Source organism: Brassica napus, chromosome C9, assembly GCF_020379485.1.
Source record: "Brassica napus cultivar Da-Ae chromosome C9, Da-Ae, whole genome shotgun sequence".
NCBI classification, from domain to species: domain Eukaryota; kingdom Viridiplantae; phylum Streptophyta; class Magnoliopsida; order Brassicales; family Brassicaceae; genus Brassica; species Brassica napus.
The window spans coordinates 13,250,918-13,269,874 of record NC_063452.1 but is presented as its reverse complement, the minus strand read 5'-3'; the positions used below and the strand labels follow the sequence as shown (position 1 = coordinate 13,269,874).

General features: G+C 35.3%; 1 protein-coding gene across 7 annotated transcripts; it reads left to right on the top strand.

Annotated features, from left to right (window-relative positions):
* The first annotated feature begins 1,731 nt into the window (after positions 1-1,731).
* On the top strand, positions 1,732-6,901 carry LOC125593422. 7 transcript variants are annotated; one of them, XM_048770039.1, is made up of 7 exons: positions 1,732-1,886; positions 1,970-2,052; positions 2,146-2,250; positions 2,335-2,395; positions 2,478-2,765; positions 2,849-3,033; positions 3,104-6,901. In XM_048770039.1, exon 7 carries the CDS (start codon positions 3,905-3,907, stop codon positions 4,811-4,813), a length of 909 nt encoding a protein of 302 aa, XP_048625996.1. In that variant the 5' UTR covers positions 1,732-1,886; positions 1,970-2,052; positions 2,146-2,250; positions 2,335-2,395; positions 2,478-2,765; positions 2,849-3,033; positions 3,104-3,904; the 3' UTR covers positions 4,814-6,901. The 7 variants fall into 7 exon arrangements, with proteins under 7 accessions (XP_048625996.1, XP_048625998.1, XP_048625997.1 ...); XM_048770041.1 differs by having other exon boundaries at positions 2,146-2,395; positions 2,478-2,688; positions 2,884-3,033; XM_048770040.1 differs by having other exon boundaries at positions 2,146-2,395; positions 2,478-2,688.
* Positions 6,902-18,957: the final 12,056 nt, after the last annotated feature.

The following is an 18,957-nucleotide window of genomic DNA, read 5'->3' as shown; positions in this document are numbered from 1 at the left end:
AAAGTTTCAATCTTTATTTCATTTCTCCTGCCCCAGTTTCTTACAAAGCTTTTGTCTTTATACAAGAGAGTGAAAGCCCTAGCTAAGACAGATGGCGACATCAGGATTCATCAGCTCCATCAAGGGCTGAGAATGCATTGGACAGCTTTACATTGAACACTCCAACCGTACTAGTCTTGCTCTGTGTTTTGTCGTGACATTTGCTTTGGGAAAGGATGTCTCTTTGTGACCGTTGATCCTGAACACGAGAGCTGGAGGCTGAGCTGGCACAAGGTTTGTCGTCTACCACCTTTGCTTTTCCCTTTTCTTCACGCGAAAGTCTTGCTTTGGCGGGAGTTTCTTCTTTGCTTTGAACTTGAGCTGAAACTGAGCTTTGCTTACTAATAATCTGTGGGCATATATTTAAAGGATTAGACTGAGAAGTTTCTGAAACAGCTGGAGAGGGCGATTGATGAACCGTTAGGTGTAGTAATTAGATTGAAACTGGATATGAGGATTGAATATTTTTGCTAACTAAAACGTAGATCTAAAGGCGGATTTCTGCCTTCTATAACGTAGGGTTTATTTGTGTGGCTACGAGAGAAACTAGAAGGCGGAAAGAGGAAGAGACTGTTGAGAGTTAGCATTGACAAATTTTATAGGCTTAATTTTGTTATGTAAACTCGTTTGTATTTTTTTAAGCCCATTTAAAGGAAAATAAAAAAGGTAGATGACGTGGATAGCTTTAGGATTGAGTAAAAACTGATATATTATAATATAGATTTCTGGAAATTTGTTTTTATAACTACCTTATTTCATTTTTTATTCGTGTAATAAATGAAAAGTCATGAAGTCGTATGTGTGATTGTGTCGGTATTCAATTTGTTGTTATTACATGAGTTATTGTAAAGAACATGTCGTGGACTCATATGTGCGCTCGTATTCAACTTGTATTAGTATTTTTTTTATAAAGTAAGGAGTGAAAAAGAAAGCGACACAATATTAGTTGGAAGTGGAATATTTTATAATTAGGTGGCAGAATTCACGGGAGAATTACTAAAACCAATCCAAATATTTATATCAAATCTAAAAGTATACTCCATTTTTAATGAAATGCAAAACTAATCTAAAAGGTAGTAAAAATATTATATAACCTTTATGACCAAACAAAAAAACGGAAATGTATTTTACAACTATGTCCTTAGTCAGTCTACACGTAATAGAAAAAAATCTACGTATATGTAGATCTCCTAATAACTCTATTGTGTATACTTATTATGTAGTCTACATCGTAATTTGATCTAATAATTTAATTTTAGAAATGTATAAAAATAATTATTGTGATATTGTTAATTAATCATCAATATAATGATCAATATGAAGTAAATAAATTAAAATTTTATATAACTGAACAATTTTAAAAAATATATTTTAATTTGGTAACCATGTGTTAGACAATATGGTTTAGAAACAAAAAGTTATAACATGTTATGTATTCTAGTGGTAGACTTCTTAGGGTAGATTTAGATTTAGATTATTTTTTTTTTTGTTTTATTGACTAATTTAATATTTGATACAATAATTAAGACTTCTATATATATAAAGTAAGCTTTGTATCCCTCCTAGAATGTCCAGCTCGGATGCCATGTCACAAATTCGAGTTCCATAATCGTGACACGTGTCCATCCATCAATCCACTGCGTTTCATTTAGGGGATGTCTTTGTCATTTTTGGGCTTCATTTTGTGGGCTTAACAGAAGAAGTTCAGCCCCGATAGACAGAAATCCCTTTCGACTTCCTTCTTCCATCAAGTTTTAGGGTTCATCCACTGTTCAATCTGCGACGATTCTTACATGTTCTCTGCCACCAAGACTGGAGGTTCGAGAGATTCAGTGGCTCAAATCGGTGTAATGATGTGGCTCTCTCTCTATATATATATGTATGCAATAATTTTGTCTTTTAATCGATCCTTGCCTTCTTCATCTTTCAGTTTATCGGCAAAACATGAAGGGAGCCGATTGTAATTTAGATATAATGCCTCCAAGGAAGAAGCAGAATAAAAGATCCAACAAGGTAAGGTTTTAGATAAAACCCTAGTCAAAGCAATAAGATTTTTGAAGTAGTTCAATCCTCCTGACTAAAACCTGTAAACGAATGTGTGATAAGCTGAACTTAAAGAAGAGGACTTTGAGCAAATCTCAGAAACTGGAGCTGAAGAAACTTGAGGAAGACAGGGAGAAAGAGCTCCTCTCTGCAAAAAAAATCTGATTTGTTAAAGAATGCTTACACTCTTTCTTTACTTCAAAATTCATTCATTATTTTTGTTTATATGAGTTTGGTATTGAGTTTATGCAGCAAGTATGAAATATATGAGGATGTGTCTTCGCTTTTACAATCTTCAAAAGTCATCGGAAGAGTAAGAGAGCAACCGCAATTTCTCTCTTTGTTACATAGTTTAGTCAATTGTGTTGTTTTGATTCTCCTTTTGTGTGTTTTAGTCTGATACGAAGCTGGAGAAACGCAGGAGACCAATACTCTAAAGCTGGTGTTTTGTCTGATGAACCAGTCAAGGAAAATGACAACTCTGATTTTTGTATGGGCGAGCCTACCACACCTGAAATCCATATCCCGGCTCTTCAATCTGATTCTGACCAACTTATTCATCCCAACGAGCTCGATTCCAAAGTGATGATGATCTCTGCTTAAGAGGTCCGTGAAGAAAATGAAACGATGTATATGAATCTACAGACAATTGTCATGATGATGAAGAAGGCTTACAAAGAATGGTTTGTCAATTTTTTTTTAAAAAAAATTGGCTATGATGTATGTTTGGTTTGATTGGTTTTTAATGGGTTTTGATAACGAGAAGTATGATGAGAGAGACACAAGGACCTGTGTTTGTAGTTCATGTTTCAAGACCAGCTGAAGTTGAACAGACGTGGAAGGATCTTCCTATAATTATGATGGAGCAGGAGATCATGGAGACTCAATTATCATCCCACCGTAATTATTTCTGGAAAGACCGGTTGTGGTAAAACCACTCAAGTTCCTCAGGTCAGGTTTTGCTCATGTCTGAGGGTTTTGGTTTCAATGCTTAATCTAATCCTCTTTCTGAATCTTTCAGTTCCTTATGAAGCTGGCTTTGGCTCAAAGCAAGTCAGTTCTGGAAGTGTGGTTATCGGTATTACACAGCCACATCGTGTGGCTGTCCTCGCCAGTCGCCACTGACAAGAGGGTGGCTCATGAGCTTGGTGTTCGTCTCGGTCAAGAAGTCGGTTTCCAAGTTAAGTACGACAAAAAAAATTGGCTAGAACTCACCTATCAAGTTTTATGACCGATGGGTAATACGCAGAAGAGCAACGTCACGATCTGAAGAGAATTTCCATAGCCGCAGCTTCAGCCATTAATGGCGGCAGGAAGAAATCACTTGGTTGCAGAGGAGGGAGGACATCACACTTGGCGGTTGTGGTTGGTTTGTGTAACTGGCACCTGCACTTCCTGTCAAGTTCTCCAATGACATCGAGGGGATTCAGTTTATAAACAGCATAAGAAAAAGTCATGTTGATGCTTATATCAAGCGCGTCACTGAACTCCCATTTGAGGTTTTATGATTATCAAGTTTTATGATTATGAAGGTGAGGAATTTACTTACCGAATTCATGTTTCCAATGAATATCTTACTCTCATCACTTGAATTGGTTTGATCTTCATTGATAAAAATAAATTTATTTTGCCAAAATCAATTTAGTAGAAAAAAATTACCTATAAAACAGATTCAAAATTAAAAAGCGACGCCATAGGCGATTTTTGAAAACCACCACCAAACTCGTTTCTTCACCGGAGATCCACGTTTCCGGCGGCTTCGGCCGTCGGAGTTTCCTGTTTTTTCTTTTAGTTATTGTTACTTTAGTAATCTAACCAATTCATGATGAATTGGACATCAAGTTTTTCGATTTGGAGAAAACCAAATCGCGTTTTGTTGTCACCCCACCACTTGCGATCACCCGGATTTAACCAGCAGCGAATATCACCTATGATATTGTTCGGAGATATATCATTGCTTATGCGTTTTCGTCGAGCGTTGGGTGTGCGTCTCTTCTCCCTACGGGAGTATCATTCTCCGGTGTTGGAATTCCTAGTCTTATGGAGTTACTGTATCGATGGCCTTTACTTGCACATGTTGCAAGTTGATATAATCATTCAAGGATCTTGCCTTGTGCAGATAAGGAATCGACAAAAAATCCCTCCATGGCCAGGAGATTTCAAGAGATGGATGCGTCTCATACATGAAGAGTTGGAAACGTGGTGCATAATCATTGGGTTATACTTTTGGTGGTTCATGTCGTACAGACAATTGCTACTCATCTTGTTTATTCTAAAAGCTTTCCTTCAAGATTCAGTGGTGTTGATGATTAAGAATAAAATACAGAGGAGTGAATGGGGAAGTGTACGATTTAAAGTATGGAGTCTGAAGATATCTCAACAACAAAACGGGTTGAAGTTATTGCTTTATTGGTCCCAAAGCAAAAGAATATCAACACCATGGACAGGTATAATTAAACATGTTATCTCCTGCAGCGGGAGTGTTAGGGACGGATTGCGATGTAACAGATGGATCGTATCCAATGATCTTTTTAAAGAAGAAAGGCATTTACTCACAAGAATTGAGAGCCAAAAGAAAGATCTTATAAGACCAAGAACAAAGTGGAAGAAAGCTAGCGAATCAGCCTATCCTACGAATGCGTTAGGAAGCATCGTGTTACTGCTGTCTCTGTTAAATGTTCTTTTTAACATGTTTGATGTATCTTATGTTTCATGTAATATGTTACATTGATTTGAAATTAATAAAGTTAAGATGTTAAAAAAAAAAAAAAACAGATTCAAAATTAATGTTTTAACAAAGATTAATCTGAGTATTTGCAAATTAAACACCAAACTAGATTAAAAGTTTCATAAAATTTCTAGAAGGAAATCCATTTAACACACTTTGTCAAACCTCTAAGTGAAGCATTGGAAAAAGAAAAAACTTTGCCAGTTGAACTTGAGGAGCTGCTGCTTGCTCTGGTTAAGGCAAAGGAGAGGAGGTTGACGAGAGCATTCCAAAAAAAAAAAAAGCCCGTTGAGGAGAGAATTAATGTTGTGGTCTCTGGCTACAAGCCGACACGAACCAAACAAATATGGAAAAAATGTTTTTAACGAATTGCAAGCGAGGCACTTCCAAATTGATATCGAAACTGAATTTTATCAAGGAAAAAGAAAGGCTTGGGCGAGTACATGGCAAGACTGTAATTAGCGTGACCTTGACATATATTGATAAAAGCACACGAAATGAACTGAAAAATAACCTTAAGTTTAGTTGAATTAGCAAAACATGTAAGAAGTGGAGATGATGCCATACCATAAGAAGCTGATTGTGGGGGCTCTCAGTTGGTTTGTAGGCTATGCTCCACCTCTTGAGTTCAATTAAAGAAGAGGAGAAGAATAGAGGTTGTAGGTGATTAATGTATAAAGTATAAAATTTAAATATGTGCGTAACATCTATAACAATAATATTATTCGATAGTCCAATAAATATATTATAAGAATGTAATATGAGAAATGGTGTAACATTTGTATTTTGTTGTGTGGTAAGTATATGGCGTTATATTTGTGAGGATCCGATTCGGAAAAGCACGAGAGCTAATTGAGACAAAAAAAATTCTTCTTTTTAACTTTTTTTCTAGAGAGCTTGGTTGTGTGTTATTAAGGTAATTCTTATGAAAGTGAATAAAATACAAGTCATTGGTTTCTAATTTATTCTAAATTCTAAAGCACAAGCAGAACTAAAATCCTAACACTCACCTTACACACAATACAAAATCTCCATAAAATGCAATTGTTGTCATGACTCTACGGTTTACTAGGTTAACCAACACAAACAAAACTCAAAATACTTAAGTTGTTATTACCTTAACGGTCCACTTCTACTTCGGTGTAGAAAACAATTTATATTAGCTAATATTTTTGCTAAAACAATAAAAATCGCACTAGCTCCCACAAAGAAATACTACTACCAGATTTAATCATATAAATCAGAGGTCCACAGCAATATCCAACCTATAAAACTCAGGTTATTTCCACTAATGCACTCACTCAGCCAAAATCACACTCTATTATATACATCAGACAACCACACTTGATTAAATAATAAAGCCCAAATACAATAACTCAAAAATAATTCAAAGAACATGATTTTCATTTTCAATCGTCCATTCAAACTTGAAACAAACGAACTAAGTACAACATCAGTTGTAAACCAACCCCTTTCCATTAAATTTGCATATTAACAATCATATATTTGTAATGAAAAATAAAAATATAACACATCCCGCCCTTAGGACGGGCCGATCCTAGTTTTATTATAAAGTAAAACATTTAGGGTTTGAGATTTGTGGTATAGGTTTCGAAGACCTACAATAAAGTCTATTTAGCTGGTGACGTCTTTTTCAGTCTATATTTTTCAACCTTTTTTTTACAAAAAAAATCATTATATTTAAACTAATTAGTTGAGTTCCTTAAGAGTAAAAAAGTGAAATCATATACTATAACTATTAAAAAATAAAGAAATAAATTTAGTAAATCATATATTAAAATTATTAAAATAATAAAGAATAAACAACAATAATGAAATTATTATAGTAGACTTCCAAAAAGGTCTACTATGTTACAGTAAAATCTACTCCAAAATTTTAATTTTAGTAGACTTCAAAAGAAGCATACGGTGTCGTAAATTTTAACCTAGTTACATTTTTGTCTCCCTATATAAATAAAATTTATACACTCTCTCTATAAAGTGGATGCACAAGTTTTTTAAACTCTCTCACTTCTCTATAAAATTATCTCCCTTCTCTCTAAAATTCTCTTCATTCTCTCTAAAACTCTCGCATTTCTCTTATTTCTCTCTAAAATTTTCTCAAGTCTTTCTCACAATATTATCTGGTCATTTTAGGTATTATGATTCATGGTTTTCATCTTCTCCTTTAAAAAATGTAAGTTTAGATCTATAGATTTTAAATGTATATTTTTATGTTATTTATTTCTCACAATATTATCTTTTTTTGTAGGTATTATCACTCATGGATTTCATCTTCTCCTCTAAAAATGTAAGATTTAGATTAATAGATTTTAAATATGTATTTATATGTTTATATTCAAATAAATTTATAGATCAAGCTCTGTGCATTAACTTGCTACTATTGTATCTTATAATTTCTATATTGTAAAGTATTTTCAGATTTAAAATTATTTTCACATTTCAAAAGTATATATTTTTCAGATACGAAAATTATCAGACAGTGTAAACTTCTAAATAAGTCTGCTTATAAATTAAAGCTAGTAGACTTCATATGAAGTACACTAAACCCACAAAGTTTAAGCACTCTACAAAAATATGACTTAAATTTTATTTTCTATGTTTTTTAATAATTTTATCTTATTTTGCAGGTATTTTCTTCCATGGTTGTTCTCTTCTCCTCCCAAAATTTAAGATTTACATCTATAGATTTTAAATATGTGCTCTAGTATTTATATTTAAATAAAGTTACATATTCAAATTCTATGTCTTTAATTTATTACTATTCTGTCTATTAAATTATATTTTTAAAAGTTTTTTAGATTTAAACTTATTTCATATTTTCAATGAATATATTTTTCTGATCTAAATTCTTTTTGAAATGAAGTCTACTTAAAAGTTAGGGTACTAGCCTTGGCTTTTAAGCATATTTCATTAGAAGTTTACTCAAATAGCATATTTCATTAGAAGTTTACTCAAATATGATTTTAATTTTTATCTTATTTTCCATAATTTTATTTTATTTTGCAAGTATTTTCTTCCAAAGTTTTTAAATCATCTTACCAAAAATGTAAGTTTTACATATATTCATTGTAAGATATTTTGTGTTTATATTGAACTAAATTTATAGATTAATACTTTATATTTTTGATTTGTTACAAGGTTGACAAAAAAACTATATTTTGAAATATTTTCCAGAACAAAGTATTTTCAAATCTTTTAAATGGACACTTTTAGATATGAAAATTTTCCATTAGTGAAGACTTCAACTAAAGTCTACTAAACAATAACTTTACGTAGACTTAATAAAAAATATACTAAAATATGATGTAATTTTTATTTTATGTTTTTCTCATAACTTTATCTTATTTTGCAGGTACTTTTTCTAAGACTTTATTTGAGGCACCAAGATTATTAAAAATCAAACACACTCAAGAATACTTTTTAATATATTTCTCTGTAATAATTTCTCATAATAAAATATTAGTTTTTAGATAATTGTTTAATGCATAATCTATAAACCTTGTATTCATTTTTAGTTGTGTTTCACTTGTATGATATTATTAATTTTTGTTAGATATCAATTTTTTTACAAGATCTAATCAACCAAACAAGTAAAACCACCATAAACTAAAATAATAACTAACACATATGTGAGAAGAAGAAAATCTATACAAAATTCCTAAGAAGTTTCAAGAGTAAAACTAATCACAAATTTTTGCAATAAGTTTCAAGTGTATAATTATAACACATTAACTTTTGAAATTCATCCAAGACCATTAAAATTTTACTAACATACACTGCAAAATAATTAAAGCGTGAAAAAATATGATGAATAATACATAAATGCACTTTTAATAGAATTTAAGACGTAGACTTCAACTGGAGTCAACATTTGTAGATTTACAAAGACATCTACACTTATTATCTAACATATAGTCAATCCAAAAATTTCTAGTGTACTTGGCGCTGCCTTGATACACAAAGGCGTACAAAGTGTGTCTTAGATAACTCGATCAAGTTCTGCACTTGTCGATCATTTGTGACAGGCATAAAAGGAGTATTCGCCTATTCAGAGTCATTTGTTGTAAAATGACGTCTGGTAAGGAATATGTTAACACCATCTTCTCGATTTTCTTGTCCAGATCATAATCTTCTTGTGCCATTTCATGAAGTTCAATGTGTACAGCCATCATGCACAAGGAACATTCTTCCTTCTTTCCGATTATTGACCACAAACTCTCACAAAGAGTTTTTCACCACCCATTCTCCGTATACAACAGGTAACAGAGCTATATCCGGAAATAAAACAGTTTACATAATTAGCGGAAAATATTTCATGTTTCATAAAACTATAAAGGTAGACTTACAAATACGTCTACAATTATTAGCTAATAACATAGTAAAATCAAAAGTATTATACTTTCATAATTATAACAGATTTTCTTTTCAAAATCACTCGAACCCATTAGGATTAACTAATACACACTGTCAAACAAAAAAAAATCTTGAAAAAACTTAATGAATAATACACAAATTCACTTTTAATATAATTTTCTATGTAGACTCCATATTCAATCAACGAAGATGTACACGTTATTTTCAGTTTACTAATGTAGACTATCAAATAGGTCTACTCTCTGGGTTAGTTTTTGCAATTGAAAATTTTACGGGTTATTTTCTATATCTGAAAAAAAGTTGTGATTTTATACATGTAGACTTCCATTTTAGTCTACACGTCAAAATGGTTAGTTTTTTCAATTGACCAAAACTCATCCATGATTTGACTTCCGGAAGTAAACTTCATATGCAGTCAACATTTTTGAATTTTTTTGAATGAGGTTAGTTTTGCAATTGACCATGTTTGACTTTCTACGAGTAAATGGAAACGAACATCTACATATTTTTAGACTTCGTTTGAAGTCTACTATCAAATTCGACGGGTTAGTTTTGTATTTGACCAAAATAAAATAGTAGACTTCACATGTTGTCTATTTTTTTTTCTAAGATAAGAAGACTGCATATGAAGTCTACAATTTAATAAAATTTTAATTAATTTTTAAACTTTGTAGTCAAACACAAAAGTAACATATTCAACGAAGTCAAAGTTTTGGTCAAATGCAAAATTGACATTTTGCAAACTTCTCAGGCAGTCTACACTTCATAGACTTCCGTTGAGTTCTACAATAAAAAGTCAAAAGTTTGGTCAAATGCAAAACTAACCTCTTTTACGTAGACGTCTTAGTAAATCTGCCTAAATTTTTGTTTTTGTTGTCAAAGATAAAGACGAATACTGCTGGGGAAGTCTTGCGGTACAAAAAAATATTCGTTTGGTCAAATGCAAAACTGACTTGTGCGTTGACAAGTAGACTGCATCGTACGTCTGCATATAGGCGTAGACATACAAAACAATCTACTATCTCGACACAGATCTGAAAAATGATGAAAACCATGTAAATAGTTATTTTTTTCTGATGTAAAGCCTGTTTCCAACCTTCTCAACCGTCCAAACTGCAAATATGAACAAAAAGAACCGCCTTTAACGATTCACTAATGAAGAAACTCAAAAATTTGAAATTTGTGTTTATGAAATTGAAAGTTATGAGAGTTTTTTATATGGAAATGTAGAGGAAATGAGATGAAATGGATATTTGTTGGTTTAGAATGAGAAAAAAATGGTTAAAATTGAATTCTAGAGCTTTAAGAGCTCAAAAATGGTGGTTGATGATTGTTGGAAAAATTGATGATAATGGCGTTATTGTAAATAAGAAGAAATAGTATGGGTGTATTTGTTTTTTGTGAATTTTAAAATTAATAAATAAATAAATAATAATGGTAATTTTGTAAATAATTCAAAAACATAGGTATAATATAGAAAATTCATTGATGAATAGTAATGACAAAAAAAAAGAGGTTGGTTTTGGTTTTGATTTGAAAAGATAGGTTAGTTTTGAAAAACTCCCAAAATTTATTTTGTGTGAAAAGCTTATCTAATATCAATAGTAATTTACATAGTTTAGATCGTAAATTCTGTTGATAAAAAAAAAGATTGTACAAATATCTAGAGAAAAAAACTAATTATACTAACTCACTTCATCAACAATAGTTACCAAAAATAATATATCGATACTCAGCCTCCGAATGATAACATGCGAGATAACACTTGGGAGAAGTGCATAACACTTGGGAGAAGTGCAGTGTATTGTAATAGTAACATAAATATATACATACAGTAGAATCTCTATAAATTAATAATGTTGGAACTTTAAAATTTTATTAATTTATAGAAATTTAATTTACAAAAATTTCTTTTTTAGATGTTTTTTATTTTTAAATATTTTTATTAATATAATAAGAAAATATTTGATTTTACAGTATATAATTATTTAAATTTTAGAAAATTGACTTTATATTATTTTATTATCTTATTTGGTGTATACTGTTATGTTTCATAGAATTGTTATATGGTTTTCGATATAAGTTTACTAAATATTATTAAAATATATTAAAATATTAAGAAAAATAAAATTATTTTCATTGTGAATATAAAACCAACGATATAGTGTTTAGTTTGTACTTATATAAAATATATATAGAGATATATTATTAATTTATGATTTTAATGAGACTATCTATTTTTAAAAATATTATTATCTTATTATTTTATCAATTTGTGTCATATTTTACACCGGTCCAAGTTGGAATCGACGAAATTTATTAATTTATAAAAATTATTAATTTATCGAGTATTAATTTATAGAAATTTTAATATATATATGTAAAGATTTTTGTTATTTTTTATGGCGATGCAGTGCGATCTATCACCATTTGGAGCCGCCTTAATCATCTAATATAAAATGTATATAAGTTTGTATGGTGTCAGACTTGCTGCTAACATTTATTAGAAGTAAGTATATGAAATACTACTATATTATAGAATAGGTATTAGTGGCTGCTGCATTATCTTGACACTCTCCATTGGCCAGCAAATACAAAACTTTGTCTTTTGATTTGCCAAGGTCAGAGAAATTGCAGCCCATATACATCAATAACTTGCATATTTGCACAGATAGAACTTTGACTTTTCAGATGATGTATATTTTTTTAATGTTCATTCTATCCCTATGTCTCTTGCATTGCAACCTAAGATATAATACATTTGCAAATCGTTATATTCCATTATTACGCATGAGGAGAGAGACTACCCTAACCACTACAATCAATGTATTTTTCTTTTTGAAATAAACTATTTCATCTCTTTCTATCTCTTTGGTTTCTCCATTGAGACAATCTCTTATCTCTCTCAATCGCTTTGGTTTCTTGTCATAATCATCTCTAATCCTTCTCAATCTCCTTTTTTTCACATTTTCTTTGTTCATATATATTGTCCAATAAAAACAAAGCCACCTCGAACGTCTTTACCTCAAGCTACCTCTTCTCCGCCGCAAATCATCGTGTCTATCATAAGTCATCGGATCATCTCCGCCGTCTTTCTCTGCGGAGGTTGTCATGCTCAGATTCAAGCGTCGCCGTCGTGCTCATCCTCGCCGTCTCTATCTCGTTGCAGAAGAGATCGAACAACAATGGTGATTTCTTATGTTTTCCAACACAAGCCCTCAATATTTGGATATTCTTGAGTTGGCCCCAATATTTTCAAGTGTACAAAAAGCTTCACGAATCGGTCCAGACTTTTAGATTCTACATTTCAAACCCTTTAAGAATTTCCCGAATGGTCCTCAGAGTCTTAGATGTTTCAGTGTTAGAATTAATGTTACCATATTGAGATAACTAATGCATATTACCGGCTAACTGTAACAATGTCAAGATAATTAGTATATATTACCGGCTAACTGTAACAATGCCGAGATAATTAATATATATTACCGGTTAACAATAACAAAAACAATTCAAGTACAATGTTAACCGGCTAAACATCTAATTTAATCATTTGTATTGTGATTTGTTAATAAGTTAATTTTATATTTAGCCGAACGTGTAAATCTAATCATATGTTTTGTGATTTATTAGAGAGTTTATTTTTTGTTTCGATTTGATACAAATAACAACCATTAACTGATAAAAATAGCCGGTAAATATAAATTAAATACCATCTAAATTGTAAAATATCTGGATAAATCAGAATATAACAATGCTAATTAAATCAAGAAATATAATTACAAAAATATGCAAAATAGCAGGGACTAGTTTTGCAAAAACAACAAAAATGGATCCATGCCGTGAACTTGCATCGATCGAATTGAGAAGATCCAAACGCTCGATTCATCATGCTTGAACCGCATCACCGGATCCAGCTCAAGATGTACAAACTGATCGGTTACTGAAGACCGTTCTACTCGATTCAATCCTCTCGGCCTAAGCCTCATCTCGTGCGCCCACGATCGAACGACGGAGATGTGACGGCGGCGAGAAGAAAAAACGCAGCGAGAAAAGAATACATGGACACGGTATCACTATGGTGCGGCAGAGATGTGGTCACAACGGTGAGATGGAGACATACGAAAATATAAAATGATCATAAGAACACCAGTGATCGGAACAAACGCGACGGCAGAACAGCAAACTCAAGCTTAGAGGTGAAGACATTACGTGTAAGTAAATATAAGTATTTTTCCGTTTATAAAAATATCTTCTCAATTTTATACATATATCATTACATGTATATATATATTATAATAATAATATATGTTGGTTCTTTATATAAATATTTATACTACCTAATTAAAGAAAGGGGCAAATGGTAAAATACTTCCAGACATAATCTCTGACAATCATGTTTTCTAGTGCTTTTCCATTTTTTCAAAATTTTCAGTTGTTGTATATTTTTCTTGCAAATGGCTCTTTTCCTCATTGAAAAGTACAAATAAAAACGCGTTACTTATTCACGACATGTGTCTCTAATATAATTTTTTGACCAAATTCCACTTTTATGCTAAATATAAACGGCCGAAAAAAGAAAGAAAAAAAATGCTAAAGATAAAATCGTTCTCATTTATATATCCAAAAAGGAATCATAGTAATAATGTATAGTGTATAGTGTATACATCCATTTAAAAAAGCAAGTGCAGTTGTGGACTTGTGTAAGAGAGAATGGGTAGATGACATGCAATGCGACTCTCTAGAAGCTAGAGAAGATATCTAGAATCAGATCATATCTTGTTTTTTTTTTCAGATCATATCTTGTTTGGTTATAAACATCCACTTTTTTTTTTATCAACTGTAATTATATTAAGAGAGAAATTAGGGAAGGGTTCAGTCCATTACAAAGCCCATTTCGTTGGGTGAAATTGCATTTAAACTTAAACTTAAACGGTCCAAGGAGAAGCCCATGGCAGATGATGGGTCGAGCAAGACTGACTTGCAAAGACTATCTGCCTCTAAGTTCCTTAAGCGAGAGATATGGAAGAAGGAGATCGCGTGAAATGAAGCTGCGAGAACTTTGATATCGGAGACAATACCGAAGATCTCTTTGTGTGCAAGCTTGCTATTTAGAGCTCTGATGAGCGTTTGATTATCCGAGAAGACGTTGAGGTCCTCGATACCAATAGAGATTGCATGGCGTAGGCTCAATCGACAAGCAAGCGCCTCTGCTAAGAGGGGGGAGCTAATGGAGTTTATGGCCTCAGAGCCCTTGCAGATTATGACTCTCTGCTCCTTGAAGATCCAACCCAGTCCTGCTTTTTGGGTTTCTTTGTTCCAGGCGGCGTCCGTGAAACAGCAGGTAAGGTTTTGTTGCATAGATTCAGAGAGAAGTAGATCCGTTGGTGGTGTTTTTGATGGTTGATTTGGTTCTTTTGTTGTTTGTGCAGCCATCCATTCCTTGATTGCTGTTATTGTTCGGGTGGCTACTTCGTCGGTTGTAAGGGTCTTTCCTTCGAAGATGAGAAGATTTCGCGATAACCATATCTGCCAACATGCCCAAGGGAGGATGTTTATAGTGATACCTGAGGGTGGAAGGCAAGGTTTCTGTCGAAACTCTAGGATAGCCGATTCGAAGCTTTGGACTGTAGCTAGGTGAGCTACGTTTGCAACAGGTAGTATACTCCAGACTCTTTTTGCGAAGGTACATGAGAAGAAGATATGTGTTGTTGATTCTTGACCTCCACATCTTGGACAGGTGACAGCCGCTGTGATACCTCTGCGTTGAAGATTTACTCCTGTTGGCAAGGCTCGTTGTACGATGGACCATAGGAAAACCTTCAGCTTTGGTGAGCATTTGGTTGACCAGACGTCTTTATACCAATCAATGATGGTCATTGTTCGTGCGTGGGAGCTTGGGTGATTGCTTGAAGTCATGGCTGAGTGGTATCCAGATTTGGTTGAGTAAATACCGGATGTTAATGGTTGCCAGATGAAGGTGTCCTCCACTCCCATTTGACTCGGCTGCAAGCGTTGAATTGTAGCTGTCAATTCAGGTAAGAGTTCCTTGATTCTCTTAACGTTCCACTTTAGGTCATCTGTGAGAAGGTCTGATACCCGTAGATCTCTTGCATCATCTGTTATTGGTCCATAGGGTTTGACGTCTGCTGAGAGTGATATCCAAGAGTCTTGCCAGACACGTGTTGTTAGTCCATTCCCTATGGCTTTCCCCAGGTTCTGTGTGAGGAGGTCTCTGCCGTGGAGGATACTTCTCCATCCATGTGAGCATGGTGTTGGGAGTTCGACTTGGAGAAATGGTTTCTTATGGCAGTATTTCCCTGTGAGTATTCTTGCCAAGAGACAAGAGGGAGCAGTGAGTATCCTCCATGCAATCTTAGCTAGGAGAGCCTGGTTAAAGGCTTGGATATCTCTAAATCCCAAGCCACCTGCCGCTTTTGGTTTTGACAGGTTTGTCCATGACACCCAACATAGTTTTTTCTTCTCATCAATTTCTCCCCACCAAAACCTTGTTAGCTCTGATTGTATGCGTTTGCATAAGCTGACTGGAATTTGAAAACATGACACAGAGTGAGATGGCATTGCTGTGAGAACTGATTTAACCATGACCATTTTCCCTGCTTTTGATAGGTGGCGTGATGACCAGCTCTGGGCTCTCTGACGGATTATATCCACCACCGAGGTGAAGAGTTCCTTTTTCCTCCTTCCGAAGTGCTCCGGTAACCCAAGGTACTTCCCTGTACCCCCCCCCCCTCTTTGGTTATAGCTAAGATAGCCTTTGCGCGCCCCTTCATTTCGGTGGGGGTCTTAGAGGAGAAAGTTATCGAGGATTTGGTTTTGTTGATCTGCTGACCCGATGCTCTTTCATATTCCAGAAGTATATCTTTCAGAGCTTGACATGCCTCGGGTGTAGAGTAGCAGAAGAACATCGTATCATCTGCAAAAAGCAGATGGTTCAGTCGTGGGGCTCCTCTAGCCACTCTGATGCCTTGGAAAGAACCAGTTCTCTCAGCTTCCTTGCACAAACCGGTAAGAACCTCTCCGCACAGGATAAATAGATATGGGGAGATGGGATCCCCCTGCCTAATTCCTCTTTGTGGGGTTACCGAGCCGTAGACTGCTTCGTTTATTAGGAATGAATATGACACTGTAGTGACACATTGCATTACTAGGTGTATCAGTTTCTCATGAAAGCCTAGCCTCTGTAGAACTTGTTGTATAAAATCCCATTCGACTCTGTCATACGCCTTGCTCATGTCGGTTTTAACCGCCATTGGGCACTTCTTTTCTGCTGTTGATGATTTCAGGTAGTGGAGCACTTCATGGGTAATGAGGACGTTGTCAGTGATAGCTCTTCCAGGAATGAAGGCAGACTGGTTTTCGGAGATGATAGAACCCAAGACAGGCTTCAAGCGTAAGGATAGGATCTTCGAGATGATTTTGTAGAAGACATTACACAGAGCTATAGGTCGGTACTCTATGACTTTTTTCGGTCCTGTTACCTTTGGAATGAGCCTGACATGTGTGACATTCATGGTAGCAGGGAGGATGCCCGTTGTGAAGAAGCTTTGTATCTCTGACACTATTGCTGGTCCCACAATCTCCCAGTTGGACTGGAAGAAACTCGCTGAGAATCCGTCGGGTCCAGGTGCCTTATCAGCATGAATTGCAAATAACGCTCTCTTTACTTCCTCATAAGTTGGATCACTAATCAGGTTCGCGTTCATTTGTTCTGAAACGCAGGGTCTTAGAGCTTTTGAGACTGTGGCTCTCCCGTCAAAAGTACAAGCCGTGAAGAGTTCATCATAATATTGTGAGACCACTTTGGCGATCTGCTCTTCTTCATGCCATGGTACGCCATTAGCATCTTCAATTATAGTCAGCTTGTTCTTTGCTCGACGCATCTTGGTAACTGCATGAAAGTACCCAGTGTTGGAGTCCCCCAATGAGAGCCAGAGCTGACGGCTCCTTTGTTTCCAGAAGGCTTCTTCAGCCTTATAGGCCTTCAACATGTTTAAGTTCAGCTCCTGGATCTTGCTTTCGTTTTGATTTTGGGAGGTGTCTGACATTGCAATGTCCAGTTGCAGCTTGATGGATATGATTTCCTTTTGGCTATTTATCTGAGTTTCTCTACTCCATTTTGAGATGGCCTTTCTACAGAAAGTCAGGCGCGTGTCTATGCTGAGGAGGGAGTAGATAGACCAAATGTCTTGTATGATTTTTTTGACTTCATCGTTCTCTTTGAGCCTTCTGTCGTATCTGAAGATGCGTGTGCCTTTCTTTCTTGTAGTATCTAGGAAAGACAGTAGAGGGCGGTGATCTGAACCTTCAAAGTGGAGGTATTGGGTTCTACAGGAGGGATAGAGCTCTTTCCAGTCGGTGTTACTTAAGGCTCTGTCTAGGCGGCATTGTACGACGTGTGACCTTCTCTTTCCTCGCCAAGACAGAAAGTTACCAGAGTGCTTTAGGTCAAACAGGTTATTCTAAGAGAGAAAGGAGCGGAATGGGCAAAAAGTGCCTTCAGCTCTATCAGGTCCTCCTTGTTTCTCGCTATTCTCAATAATTTCATTAAAATCCTCCGTTAAAAACCAGGCCTCTCCCGAGGTTCTTTGTAGATCTGATATTTCTGACCAGACCGCATGCATTTTCGTGTGATCAGGTTCTCCATACACAAAGGTCGCATGGAATGAGGTTCCTTTATACGAGACCGAGGTGTCGATGAAGTTATTGGTGAAGGAGTTGATGGTGATTTCAACTTCTTTCTTCCATGCCAGGTAGAGGCCTCCTCCTCCAGGTGAGTGCGGTGATACTATATAGTCGTTTTCCATTAGTAGCCAGTCAAGTTCTTTTCTGACTACATCATCGGAGTTTTTTGTTTCCATCAGGAAGAAGATATCCGGGGAGTTAATTCTGTTTATCTCCTTAAGTCGCTAGACTGTAATGGGGTTCCCCAACCCATTACAGTTCCAGCTAACAATGACTAAGGAGCCGGGGGTGGAGGATTGTGAAAATCCTTCCCTTTCTTCGTAATTGATGGGATTATCCTAGTTGGGGGCTGGTTCGAGTTCCCTGAGGCTCCAGCAGTAGCATTCCCATTTTTTCATGGTCTTTGCACCCCACTTGTTCCTGGTATTTGTATTTGGCTTTGGATTCTCCTCTGTTGGGTCTGTTCTGGTGACCTCTGAGTCATAGAGAAAATCATCTTTTTGGAGCTGGCTCCTCTGAAGGTCTTGGGGCTAGTAGTAGCAGGCTTTGATTTTGAGGGAGTAGTTCTTGCTCGCACTCTCCTGGGATGGCGGTCTCTCTCCCCTGTTTGGGTTGAGTCGCTAGCCTGCGGAGCTATGATCGGAGCAGCAGTTGCCGGCAAGTTTGTATTGGGGGAGGGTGGTTGAGCTGGTCCCTTTGCATTCGTAATAGAGATCACAGGTCTGTTGTCAATGGGTGATCGGGAAAAAGGTGAGCTTCTCCTCCGTTTGTTCTTTACTCGACTAGCTCCCTGAGAAGCCTTTTCTATTCTCTGAGATTGAACCTGAGATTGAACCTCATCATCAGGTTGGGGCTCCTGTTCAGGGAGGGTGAGAGGTGGGCCACTTTGCTCCACGGTGCCAAGTTGTAGAGGTTGGATGGGGTTGGAGGCCGCAATGGCAGAAGCTATTATTATATCCGCTGCTTCTTCCATATGGCCTTGCGCATCGCTAGCATATACTCTCTGCCTTCTTGCTGCAGCTTCAGTTGGATCAGTGCAGCTTAAG

Excerpts from the sequence above, each read along its gene's own strand:
- LOC125593422 (XM_048770039.1), top strand. The coding sequence starts at position 3,905 with ATGATGAATTGGACATCAAGTTTTTCGATTTGGAGAAAACCAAATCGC.